General features: G+C 50.0%; 1 protein-coding gene across 4 annotated transcripts in view; it reads right to left on the bottom strand.

The window, feature by feature from the left end:
- The window catches only part of SUGT1 (SGT1 homolog, MIS12 kinetochore complex assembly cochaperone), a 175,180-nt gene extending 163,695 nt beyond the window's left edge, over positions 1-11,485 (bottom strand). Inside the window, exons 1-2 of one of the 4 annotated variants that reach the window (XM_068267817.1) lie at positions 11,426-11,485; positions 3,099-3,162 (exon numbers count right to left, since the gene is read on the bottom strand). In XM_068267817.1, coding sequence (XP_068123918.1) covers positions 3,099-3,130 — 32 coding nt within the window. In that variant the 5' untranslated portion in view covers positions 3,131-3,162; positions 11,426-11,485. The other 3 variants (XM_068267819.1, XM_068267818.1, XM_068267820.1) reach the window with 3 other exon arrangements.
- Between the last annotated feature and the right edge of the window lie 2,287 nt (positions 11,486-13,772).

Below are 13,772 nucleotides of genomic sequence, written 5' to 3'. Positions count from 1 at the left end.
TATACATACACCACACATATATATATATATATATACACACACACATATAATATATATATATACACACACACATATATATATTATATATATACACACACACATATATATATATATATATATATACACACACACATATATATATATATATATATATACACACACACATATATATATATACATACACACACACACACACATATATATATATATATATACACACACACACACACACACACATATATATATACACACACACACACACACACACACACACACACACACACACACACACACATATATGTATACATACACATACACATATATATACATACACATACACATATATATACATACACATACACATATATATACATACACACACATATATATATACATACACACACATATATATATACACACACACACACACACACACACACACACACACACACACACACACACACACACACACACATATATTTTATTTTTTTTTTTTTTAATCACAAAGTCCAGCTCACAGTCATCTCAGCGCAAGTGCACAGTGCCCACACTGCTGAGCACACATCATCTTGCATACACACAGAGTGGATGAGGTACATACAGGGTGTCAGCGTGATCTGACTGATGTACGAACTCTTGCCTGACAGTACTGCCGCTGTAATGTCAGAATGGGCAGCCCGGAAGCAGCCTTCCTCACTGAGTATTACGCATGCTCAGTGGGAAGTTAGACATTATTTACCTGAAATATCTCCGCTTCCGCACCACGTACACTCCCAAAATTTTCAGGGGACGGAGGGGACCCCCAGATCTAGCTCTGTGCCGAATTGCAGCCCCCGTGCCCCGCTGGTTCCTGAGACTGATTGCAGCAAACCTATCTCGGGAACTAGCGGGGCCCGGGGGCTGCAATTCGGCACAGAGCTAGATCTGGGGGTCCCCTCCCTCCCCTGAAAATTTCGGGAGTGTACGTAGTGCGGAAGCGGAGATATTTATGACGTTTTACGTGGCTGTACAATTTAATGGGTTGCAGGCTCCTACTGCGCATGCGGGGCTGCCCAATCTGCGGGGCTGCCCATTCTGACACTACACCGCCCGCCCAGCTGATGACGTGCTAGGCTAGGCGGAGGGAAACAGAGCGAGAGCCTGTGGGGGAGTTTGCCGTCCACCCAGCTGATGAGGTATTAGGCTGGGCGGAGCGAAAGAGAGAGTGAGCCTGCAGCAGCCGCCTGCCCTCCCAGCCAATGACGTGCTAGGCAAGGCGGAGGGTGATGACGTGGAGGTGGCCACAAGGAAGGAGATAGTGAGAGCCGCTAAGTCGCCGGTACGGAGCGGCAAGCGGGAGATAGACTGCCGGCCTGAAATGGTACACTGCTGCACAGCAGGGGGGGGGGAATTTTGAGTAATCGCCACGTTCGCGATCACGGAATCGGCGTTTCCGTGATCGCGATTTCGGTCTAAAAACGATAAATCGTGCAGGCCTACTCTCCAGAGTGGCCTCAAGCTTAAAGTGTTCCCGAGCTTCAAAATCAGATATTTACCTGAAGAGAGGAAAGCCTCAGGATCCTACTCAGGCTTCCCTCGGTGTTCCGATGTCCCCCATCGCTGAGCGTGGCTCCTCTTTAGGTCGAGGCTGCGCTGCTCCTTTTAGGAGCGCGGCCATGAAGTGGCCGTACGAGCACGGCCGCACATGCGCAGTGTACAATGCCTTGTCACTAATCCTCCAAGGGGCCACACTCAGCAATGGGGGACATCAGACCACAGAGGGAAGACTCAATAGGATCCTGAGGCTCCCCTCTCTTTAGTTAAGTATCTAATTTTGTACCTGAGCTTTGGCTCGGGGACACTTCAAACATGAATAAAAAAAGTCCCAGAAAAAGGATCTAGATTGTGAAGCAATGCTCCCAGCCCACATTCTTAGTCATTAGAGCTATACTGAGCAACGTCATTGAATGGGCACAGTACAAACAAAGAGGCTAAACGCTCTTTTTTTTTGTAACCATTTCAATATGTGCTTTAATTTGGCTAGGCATATCAAAGCTCTGTTTGTTACATATTCTTGCCCTTCACTGCTAGACTTGTACAATGTACATATCTTGATTTTACACTTGATAGCAGTGTTCACCCCAGAATTTTTTTCCAGCTGGGAGGAATGAAAAATTAGCCGGGTGAGAAAGGACAGGGAAATACAGGGGTTGTTGCTTCCATAGGTGCAAAGTGGTTCCATAGGGGCAAACTGGGCAATTGCCCAGGGCCCCAGAGCTGGCTGATGGGCTTCCAAGTATCCCTCAATTGATATTGCTCCCACAGTACCAGGGCTCACACACATACACACACAGAGAAACATGCACACTACACCGACAGACACACACTCACTCACTCAATCACAGAGAGAGAGACACACACACAAAAAGTCACACCCTTATAAAAAGCAGCCTAGTTTTCAAAAACATCTTTACATATGAATCAGGTAATGTGGACGCACAATCTGATTGGGGGTGTTAGGTGTGGCCATAGCCCGCAATGTAATTTGCGGCTATAGTGGAGGTCAGCTGTCATATAGCTGAACTCTGGCTAGCAGCTTTGGTCAGTATGCAGCAGTGCACGGAGTTCTGAGTTAGTAATGATATGGTACAGAGCGAGTTTGAAAGAGGATACTTGGCTGGCCTCTTCTAGATACAAGGGGCACCAGCCGTAAGGATTATGCTCACATTGCCATATGATAAGTAAAAGGCAATCCTTTCAGATAAGGGAATTTGTTTGAAATTTAACTCCCTCGTTACTTGTAGAACTGACTTCATTGTATATGCTGTGCAATGTACATGTAATAAGATTCCTTTTTGGGAAAATAACGCAGAGCACATGAGGTCAAGTAAAGGATCAAGATTGACCATACAAAAAAGAAAAGTTAACAGACTCATTTCCCCTGAAGAAGGGACTTCAGTGTCCCAAAACACTGGCTCATGTCCGGTTTCACGAAGATATAATTTGCGGAAATGTCTTCATATGGTTTACAGTTCTACACAAGATCATATCAAATCTCTAATAGTCAAAAGCAATGCCCAACTGATAAAGACTGATAGTAATTAAGCAAATCTACTCACTGTGTAGCTGAAGACACTGCAGTTTCTGTCATTGTGCCCGAGTATTAAGTCAATGCAAGTACTGCTGTGAAGAAAGAAAAAAGGTTATTGACAAATTCAGCCACAAATTCTAGCACTTCTGGTAACAATCTACACACATACACCAATGTGTTTAATCCCCCAAATCATTAAATAATGCAGTAAACAATGATACACTATTCCGATGATGAACCATTTAAAAAGGTAAACAATTTTGTTGCTTGATTATTTACCTTTGTAAATGGATCATCATAACGGTGAACCATGCTTTGCTACATTCTCTAATGATTGGGGAGATTAAACATGTTGTTTAGTACATGAAGTTTGTTAATAAAAACTTTTCTAACTCGCAAACAGCCAATCCAATGCTTGAATGGGTGACACTCTGAGGCTGTCCAATCTGCAGATTCTGACCAACGCATTGGCTTTGGGTAGCTGAATTCCCATTCATGCAAGTGTTGGAAGGGATGGGACTTGGTGCCCATCTTGCAGTTGACAGCCGAGTCTGAAACCGCCTAAAATGCCACTTTTTTTAGGCAGTCTTCTTAATAATTAATGGCTTAGCTGAAACGCCGCTATCCAGTGGCAAAACGAGGCTTTAATCCCCCCCCCCAAATACCGGGGCAAAAATCCTCGACTTTCAAAGACGTGGATTTTGCTGCCCGGAAAGCAGAGCTTTGAGCTGCAGCTCTGTCTTCATTCGCATCAATCTCCTGCAGATCTCCGCCTCCTCCTGCCCTTCTCAGTGAAAGAAGACTGAGAGGGGTAGGAGGAGGCGGAGATCCGCGGGAGATCGACACGAATGGGGGAAGAGCTACAGCTCTGTAACTATTGGGGAATTATTTCCGTGGTCAGCGCACAGGACGCGCGCTGACACTACGGAAATCCTCCACAAGCGTGTAATAGAGAGAACCCAGCTATGGTGCTATGCACCTGTAGAGGGAGATTCCCACCGGCATATGGAACTGTGGAGTGCAGATGAACACAGCCTCTGCACTGCCACAGACGCCAGATGGGAATTGTACGAGTAGAAGTAATGTAGGGCAAGATCGCCCTTAAAGAGAGAGAACACAGAGACAGAATGTATGTGTGTCCACCAATCTAGTCGCCACCCAGTGACGGTGAACACACAACGGAAACGAAGTGGGAACGCAATCGCAAGTGTAGCGATTGCCAATAGTGACACAAGACCAAACTAGACAGAGCACAAGTATAAAGAAAGAGCATAGAGACAGAATGAATGTGTGCCCACCAATCTAGTCACCACCCAGCAACGGTGAACACACATCAGCAGAAACAAAGTACGAACGCAATCGCAAGACTGGCGATTGCCAACAGACAAGACCGAGCAGGACAGAACACGAGAGTAGCAAAAGGCACAGCAAGCAAGAACAATCAGAACATCAAGGAAAATAACAAACGCTAGCTAAACGCAAACACCGCACTCATTCGCAACAGCGAACGCGTTTAAGGCACGATCACCGCGCGTTAGGCGCCCAGTGATAAGCGTGCCACCCTAACTAACCAATGTAACACAAACACGAAATAGAGAACGCGAACGCTTGCTAAACGGTTACCTCACCGAGCCTACAGCAAGCGTTCGTACCAGACAAGACAGACAGATGGAGCAGCCAGTAGCAACCGCAGATCTGACCTACACTCCCAGACAGAAAGAACGATTTCCTGTCGACCGCCGCTGGCGACAAGACAATCGCAAGAGAGAGACGCAAGCATACTTCTGATGAGTCGCTACAGTGATCTTTGTGGAGGAGAATCCTTGAATGGCAGGGGGCTGCCAGATGACCCCATAAGCGCTGGAAACCCATCTAACAGAGGGTCACTTGTATGCGGTGAGTTCCCACTGCGTGGGGTGTGGTGGAGGTGATTTACCGCAAGAATTGGTCACTGCAACCCGGAGGTCATTTAGGAAGAACCCCACACTACTTGTCTTGTAGGACTGTCTTGCATGAGAAAGAGAGACACTTGTTTTGCAGTATCCAAGTGCGCAGCTATTGGTTAAATATTGAGATTTATGTGTATGTAGAGCAGCGCACCACCAGTGAAACCCCGTATTTTATTATCAGCGCAGTTTTTTCAAACAATTGTGTATTTCTAAATGGATATGCCCAGTGTTCTCCCCAGAGCCATTTACCTGGGCGGGCCGCCCGGCTGATCTCCCCCGAGTGCCCGGGTAAAGTTATCCCGTTCTGTGCGGCTCATTAGTGAGCAGCGGTGGCTGTATCATTGCAGCCAGCCGCTGTCACTCAGGGAGGCTATCTCCGCCCTCCTCCTCAGCTCCCAGCAGTTGTGTGTTTTGTGGAGGGGCGGGGAATGCAGGGACGTCAGACACGCAGCTCAGTTGAGCTGAAGAGAGAGGAAGCGCGGCTCTCGGAATGTACAGCCAGACGCTGTCCTCCTCATCCTCTCCCAGTACTCGCAGCTCATATAAGCTGGAGATAACGCACAGCTGTGTTCTTTGTAGAATGTTTTGCCAGACACTCTCCTGCTCTCCCTATACTGGTCCTGCTGCCAGCCGCAGCGTGTTTGTGTATGTGCGAGTCTCGCTGGCTTCTAATGGAGGAGGGGGGCCTCCAACTCATCCCCCGCCAGCCAGAACTTTATGATGCTGCCTTAACCCTCTTACCACCATGATTATCTTGTCCTGTCACTGCCTTCCCCGGGCCCTGATTAATGCCAGAGGTGAGTGTCACTGGTGAGAGGGAGCTGCAGCTTGTGGGGGGGAGGCACAGAGTGATTAGTGAGAGACACCCAGGCCCCTTTACAGCCATATAGCCAGCAATATCCCGTGTGACTGACAGTGTCACATTACAACCAGCAGCCAGGTTCAATCTGCAGATTTGAAAGTGAAACTACCAAGATTTTTTTCCCCCCATGTTTCCTATGTACATGGGTGGTGTAAGAGGGGATATCTGGGGCTATAGCATGATATTGATAAGCTGCCTGCTTATCAATATCATGCTATAGCCCAAAAATCCTCATTTCCACACTGGGACCACCCATGTATATGGGAAAAGCTGCTAGTTTCAATGTTAAATCAGCAGAAAGGTAGTTAGAATTTTAAAGGACACTTTAACTTGTTAAAGGAAAATGGCCAGTTACTTACCTGGGGCTTCTTCCAGCCCCTTAAGTTGTTCTTCTCCCTTGCAGTCATTTCACACCGCTGTGTTCCTCTCTGAGCGCTGCATGCGCAGCCAAGTGTCACTCGCCTCCTCCATCATATTCCCGTGACCGGTAGCATTCTGCATCTGCGCAGTTACTAAAAATTGCTACTGCGCATGGGCAAAGCACTCCTGGCCGCAGGAGCATGATCGAGGAGGTGTGAGGCTAAGTAACAGAGCAGAGTGGAATGGAGGTGAGGGCAGCAGTAGGACTTTAGGGGGCTAGAAGAATCCCCAGGCAAGTAACTACCCTAATTTTTCTTCAGTTAAGTATCCCTTTAAAGAGAGTCTGAAGCGAGAATAAATCTCGCTTCAGAGCTCATAGTTAGCAGGGACCCCCGTTTAGCGGCGCAATAGCGGCGGTTTAGCAGGGGCACACATGCCCCTGCTAACTATGAGCTCTGAAGCAAGATTTATTCTCGCTTCAGAGTCTCTTTAAGAGATCCCACTACAACAAGACCCAGCCTAGTCTGTCAATTTAATAGTGTGGGGGGGGAGGGGGAATGGAGCACGCGATTTCCCACCTAGTGGCACTCAGCATAACCTTCCCCACCTGGCTGCTTTTTCATACCACCCGGCTGGAAAAAATTTCTGGGGAGAACACTGATGCCATATGCTTGTTCCAGAGTTTTGACTCAGACACTACTTATGCCAGAAGATCAACAAGGCTGCCAGGCAACTGACATTGTTTGAAAAGAAATAAATATGGTAGTCTCCATATCAGCAGCATACAAGGAGAAAGCTATAGATAGATGAAAATGAGCAGCACGGACCAAAGGGACACTCACTAGGTAGGCGAGTATAAACGCCTTTTCTGCGCAAAAGGTGGATCAGCGCAACACCAGGCCGCCTCCGAATGGCCTCCATCAGAGATGCGCTAAGCCCCCCCAGGAACTACAAACGCACCTTGAACCCAAACAGAAGCTCTGCATATACACCAAAAGCATGGCTGTTAAGTGGGAGCAGCTGACCAAAAACTAATTACATTAGTACATAGCAAGGAAATGAGCAGCGCTACTTAAAAACAGACTAGTGCCTACCTGCAAAAGAGTGCAAGCCCCACTTGTGGGGTCGAATACACACCGAGCATACACATGACCTGTCTACCACTAGAGGAGGATGTTGGTTTCCATTAACAGCTTGCATGCAACCTATTAAGTACTCGTCCCTCCCACTGCGAAGAAGTCAATCCTCCATGGGAGGGGCCTAACACTAACTAAATCCTAACCTATGTATATGCATAGCCTGGGTGCGGCTAATCAAATAAAATTGAAAATTGCGCAAAAGGTGGATCAGCGCAACACCAGGCTGCCTCCGAATGGCCTCCATCAGAGATGCGCTGAGCCCCCCCAGGAACTACAAACGCACCTTGAACCCAAACAGAAGCTCTGCATATACACCAAAAGCATGGCTGTTAAGTGGGAGCAGCTGACCAAAAACGAATTACATTAGTACATAGCAAGGAAATGAGCAGCGCTACTTAAAAACAGACTAGTGCCTACCTGCAAAAGAGTGCAAGCCCCACTTGTGGGGTCGAATACACACCGAGCATACACATGACCTGTCTACCACTAGAGGAGGATATTGGTTTCCATTAACAGCTTGCATGCAACCTATTAACCAGCTGAGCGGTCTGGACGAGCTCAGCTCGTCCAACACCGCCAGCGGCTGCCGCTCAGGCCCTGCTGGGCCGATTTTAACGAAATAAAAAGCAGCACACGCAGCCGGCACTTTGCCAGCCGCATGTGCTGCCTGATCGCCGCCGCTCTGCGGCGATTCGCCGCGAGCAGCGGCGAAAGAGGGCCCCCCTAGCCGCCTGAGCCCAGCGTAGCCGGAACAAAAAGTTCCGGCCAGCGCTAAGGGCTGGATCGGAGGCGGCTGACGTCAGGACGTCGGCTGACGTCGATGACGTCACTCCGCTCGTCGCTATGGCGACGATATAAGCGAAACAAGGAAGGCCGCTCATTGCGGCCTTCCTTGTTTATTCTGGGCGCCGGAGGCGATCGGAAGATCGCCTCCGGAGCGCCCTCTAGTGGGCTTTCATGCAGCCAACTTTCAGTTGGCTGCATGAAATAGTTTTTTTTTATTTAAAAAAAAACCCTCCCGCAGCCACCCTGGCGATTTAATCAGAACGCCAGGGTGGTTAAGTACTCGTCCCTCCCACTGCGAAGAAGTCAATTCTCCATGGGAGGGGCCTAACACTAACTAAATCCTAACCTATGTATATGCATAGCCTGGGTGCGGCTAATCAAATAAAATTGAATTAAACGCCTTTTCTGCCAGTGTTCCCTAGTTAGGTGTACTTGGGAAATATATGGGAACAACCCCCTAAACCCTGGTCATGCTGACATTATTCATGTGTGATGGTCAGAGCAGATGTCTGCTCGTTTTAGGTCCTGGATGTTGTCAGTTGTTGCACATTTGAAACAACGCTTTCCTGCATATTAGTATGGGATCCAGGGCTTGCGTGTATTGGGAGAAGGGTGGGCCTTATACGCCTCTCCTCCAAGTCCAGGCCTGAGTCTGGCAGAGAGGGGGTTAATAAACGCACGTGTTATTTGCATAAATGGCTGCATCACCCAGAATGCAGTGGGCTGTATGTGGAGCAAGTAGGCTCCAGAAAGGCTGTGTAGCCGAGAGGGCTGCCAGGCCTGTAGCAGGGAAGCTGCTGATGCGGAAGTGCTGGAGGGGAGTTGGACTCCAGTACTGGTATACCAGGAGAAGCCTGGAAAAAGGTGAGTGGCACCAGGACTGCCATTAGGCTTGTGGCAGGGTGTCACTGAAAAGCCAGTGTAGCTGAAGGCGGCTGTATATTTTTGTGCTGTGCCTGCAGTGTGATTACTGAATGCCCAGAGTGGTTTATTTTGTTGCTGTTTATGGACACTGTTTGACTGACAAAGCTGGATTGCTTTATTTTTACCCTAAAAAGACTCACTGGCTGGTGTGTTGTGACCCTTGATGCTGCTGACCTGCTCTATCAATGAGTTAAAACCCCCAGAATATCACATATGCTGCTGTACAACTGTATGGGAATGTTCATATCTCTATGTTGTAACAACAGACCGAGTTTACCAAACACTTTCCACAGTATGTTTACAGTTGTTTTCATTGCTAAACACATTAACATAGCAAACTTCAACTTCATGCTATGGATAGTGGTGTGCACGTTATAAAGTGGCACGTGTGCATTGCATTATGCCCACACTACAGAACAGGCGTTATGCATTGCCCATAATGTAAACATGACCGAAAATGTTTGTACTGGAAAAAAAAAAGGAGGCTCCCACAGCTGTGACTGCTACAGACTTAGGCACTTTGTTATTGATCTGGGGAAGCGGGAAAGTACCCGTGAAACGCGTTGGCTTTTTTGTGCATCATTAAAAACTTTTACTTATATGGTTTGTCCGTTTATGGAGGGAAGACCGAATTACTCCTATACTTCATCCCATTGTATTGGAAAAGGCTACTTGATCACATATATAGGGGAGGAACATACTAGGCAGAATCGCATGAGTTTTCCCCCTAGCACATAGTGAAAAACGCATATGTTATTCTGCCTAGTGTGTTCCTACCCTTAATGTCACCAACTAATTTCATGCAAGACGAAGCAAGTAGCGATTTCTGACAAAGGCAACTGGACATGGCAAAAGTATTCAGCCACTTTATATCTGGGTGTTTCAGGTCGAGGCAGGTAGCCTCCTGCTCTTTCTCCTCCACAGAGCAGAAGCCACTTCACTGGCCTCTGACAATCTGCTGTCACCGGCTGTCCTGACTATGCGCGTGCTGTCACCGGCTGTCCTGACCATGCGCGTGCTGTCACCGGCTGACCTGACCATGCCCGCGCTGTCACCGGCTGACCTGACCATGCCCACGCTGTCACCGGCTGACCTGACCATGCCCGCGCTGTCACCGGCTGACCTGACCATGCCCGCGCTGTCACCGGCTGACCTGACCATGCAGATGCTGTCACTGGCTGGCCTGAACATGCAAGCGCTGACACTGGCTGGCCTGAGCATACACTGGTCTGTCGCTGGCTTGCCTGCACATACACGCAGTCACAAACATGCACAGTTCAGGTCGCTGGCTGACCTGAACACACATGTGCTGTCGCTAGCTGACCTGAACACGCATGTGCTGTCACAGGCTGGCCTGAACATGCACACGCTGTTGCTGGCTGATCTGAACACGCATGCGCCGTCACTAGCTGACCGGAACACGCGTGTGCCGTCACTGGCTGACCGGAACACGCGTGTGCTGTCACTGGCTGACCGGAACACGCGTGTGCTGTCACTGGCTGACCGGAACACGCGTGTGCTGTCACTGGCTGACCGGAACACGCGTGTGCTGTCACTGGCTGACCGGAACACGCGTGTGCTGTCACTGGCTGACCGGAACACGCGTGTGCTGTCACTGGCTGACCGGAACACGCGTGTGCTGTCACTGGCTGACCGGAACACGCGTGTGCTGTCACTGGCTGACCGGAACACGCGTGTGCTGTCACTGGCTGACCGGAACACGCGTGTGCTGTCACTGGCTGACCGGAACACGCGTGTGCTGTCACTGGCTGACCGGAACACGCGTGTCCTGTCACTGGCAGACCTAAACACGCATGTCCTGTCACTGGCAGACCTAAACACGCATGTCCTGTCACTGGCAGACCTAAACACGCATGTCCTGTCACTGGCAGACCTAAACACGCATGTCCTGTCACTGGCAGACCTAAACACGCATGTCCTGTCACTGGCAGACCTAAACACGCGTGTCCTGTCACTGGCAGACCTAAACATGTCACTGGCCATTTTTGCCCAGCGAAGTCAGACGTCTCGTCTGTACAGATCCCAAGTGACAAGAAGCTAGTTACATGCTTCCATGGGATCTGCTTATCCAATTTCCTCACTATTGTGAGACAGCAGAGGTGCAACTTCTATGCATGTCTCTATCGCTCTGCAGCAAAGCCACTGGACAAGCATGACAGAGAAGGAACCAGCAACGTCTTTCAACACAACTATACCAACCCTGTCATGTTTATGCAGAGTCCAGTCAGTGAGTCCCGCTGCCAGCTGGTCCTCCTCGGTAAGCAGAGAAGAGCCGCCACCCTCCCCCCGCACAGAACATCAGCGCCCCTCTTACCCGCTCTCTGCACTCCCAGCCGCCGCGCTGCACAGGAAACTTCTGGATTGGCCGGTCACTTGCTACACTTGTCAGCAAGGCAACCAGGGCGTAGAGTGACTGTGCAGTGCCCGGCAGCGACCTCCACTGGCGAGGAGGAATACGAGCATGCTAAAGCTCGCCATGACCCACTTTGTAAAAGCAGCACGATCCGATCAAACTCTGCTGCAGCGTGCGATATTAATTTGGCTCAGTTTCAAGCCACATGTTAATTGCAGCATAAATTAGAACTGAGCCTGACGGGTGCACTAACCTCCTTTCTCCTCTGTACAAAGACGAACCTCCCCACTAACCTTCCCCCTGTGCCACCATCCTACCACCTCTCCTTTGCCTAAACCCCCTCCTCTCCATTGCCTAACACTAACGTCACTCCTCTCCTGTGGCCAACACTAACATCCCCCTCTCCTGTCCCTAACACTAAGATTACCCTCTCCTGTGCCTTACACTAACATCCCCCTCTCCCGTGCCTTACACTACTAACATCCCCCTCTCCTGTGCCTAACACCCCCCCCCCCCCCTCCTGTGCCTAACACTAACATCCCCGTCGCCTGTGCCTAACACTAACATCCCCCTCTCCCGTGCCTAACATGGACATCCCCCTCTCCTGTGCCTTACACTGACATACCCCTCTCCTGTGCCTAACACCCACCCCTCTTCTGTGCCTAACACTAACACCCCCCTCTCCTGTGCCTAACACTAACACCCCCCTCGCCTGTGCCTAACACCCCCCCCCCCCCCCTCTCCTGTGCCTAACACACACCCCTCTCCTGTGCCTAACACCAACACCCCCCTCGCCTGTGCCTAACACCCCCCCCCCCCCTCTCCTGTGCCTAACACACACCCCTCTCCCGTGCCTAACACTAACATCCCCCTCTCCTGTGCCTAACACTAACATTCCCCTCTCCTGTGCCTAACACTAACACCCCCTCTCCTGTGCCTAACACTAACACCCCCCTCTCCCGTGCCTAACACTAACATCTCCCTCTCCTGTGCCTAACACTGACATCCCCCTCTCCTGTGCCTAACACTGACATCCTCCTCCCCTGTGCCTAACACTAACATCCCCTCCCCTGTGCCTAACACGAACATCCCCCTCTCCTGTGCCTAACACTAACATTCCCCTCTCCTGTGCCTAACACTAACATTCCCCTCTCCTGTGCCTAACACTAACATCCCCCTCTCCTGTGCCCTACACTAACCCCACTTCTCTCCCATGCCTAACACATCACCTCTCCTGTAACCTCCTCCTATCCTGTGCTGTGCCCAACACTAACCTCACCTCTCCTGTACATATACTCAAAATGATTACCTTCCATAGACCATCACTAATCCCTATGTGCACATACCAATGCTGTATGGTATAACTGTCTTAGATGAGTGGTGCTGCCTTCTGCCCTTCACTGCCAACTAAGGCCACACCCCCATATTAGGTAGGCAACCAGAGGCGGGACAAGGTCCTCCAGCACCCAAGGCTGAGACACCAAAGTGCGCCCCTCCAACCCTCCCACCCCAGCCGTCACACACTGATTGCTATTAGACTAAGAGGGCCACAGGGCCCACAACCTCCCCAACGCCTTAATATCTAGATATCTGGCTTGCAGTCACTGCTATGTATCCCTTGTTCTTATTTCTTTCTGCTTCAAACACAATTAAGAATGGCAGCTGAATGAATTGTGCGCCCCCTCCTACACTGCGCCCTGAGGCTGGAGCCTCTCCAGCCTATGCCTCGGCCCGGCCCTGTAGGCAACCCTCCTCTCCTGACTAGGTAGCCAGATTATCATGAGTATTTGGTAATCCCATTAATCTAGGCCAGCGATCTGCAAATTTAACTCTCCAGCTGCTAAAGAACTACAAGTCCCACAATGCGTTTGCCTTTATGAATCATGACTGTGGCTGTCAGACTCCAGCAGTGCATTGTGGGACTTATAGTTCCTTAACAGCTGGAGAGCCAAGCTTGCAGATCACTGATCTAGGCAGTAGATAAACCCCCCAGCCCCCAATTATATGGAGTCAGATATGAACCCACCCCAGTATTAACCACTTAACGACCGCCTAACGCCGATAAAGGAGCGCCATAAAGGAGATCAGCGATCCCCGGCCTCTGATAGGCGAAAGCCTACTAGAGGCGGTGCAGGACGGATCTCCGTCCTGTGCCGCCCATAGCCAGAGGGAGAGGGAGGGAAAGAGAGGGAGGCGGAAAATCACTGCGGAGGGGGGCTTTGAGGAGCCCTCCCCCCCCCCCCCCCCCAGAGAGCGGCGGCGATCAGACCCCCCCAGCAGGACATCCCCCACGCAGCACAGATCAGGG

This window comes from Hyperolius riggenbachi, chromosome 2 (assembly GCF_040937935.1).
Source record: "Hyperolius riggenbachi isolate aHypRig1 chromosome 2, aHypRig1.pri, whole genome shotgun sequence".
Classification (NCBI taxonomy): Eukaryota; Metazoa; Chordata; class Amphibia; order Anura; family Hyperoliidae; genus Hyperolius; species Hyperolius riggenbachi.
The sequence above is the reverse complement of the archived record's forward strand: the minus strand, read 5'-3'. Positions and strand labels throughout refer to the sequence as shown.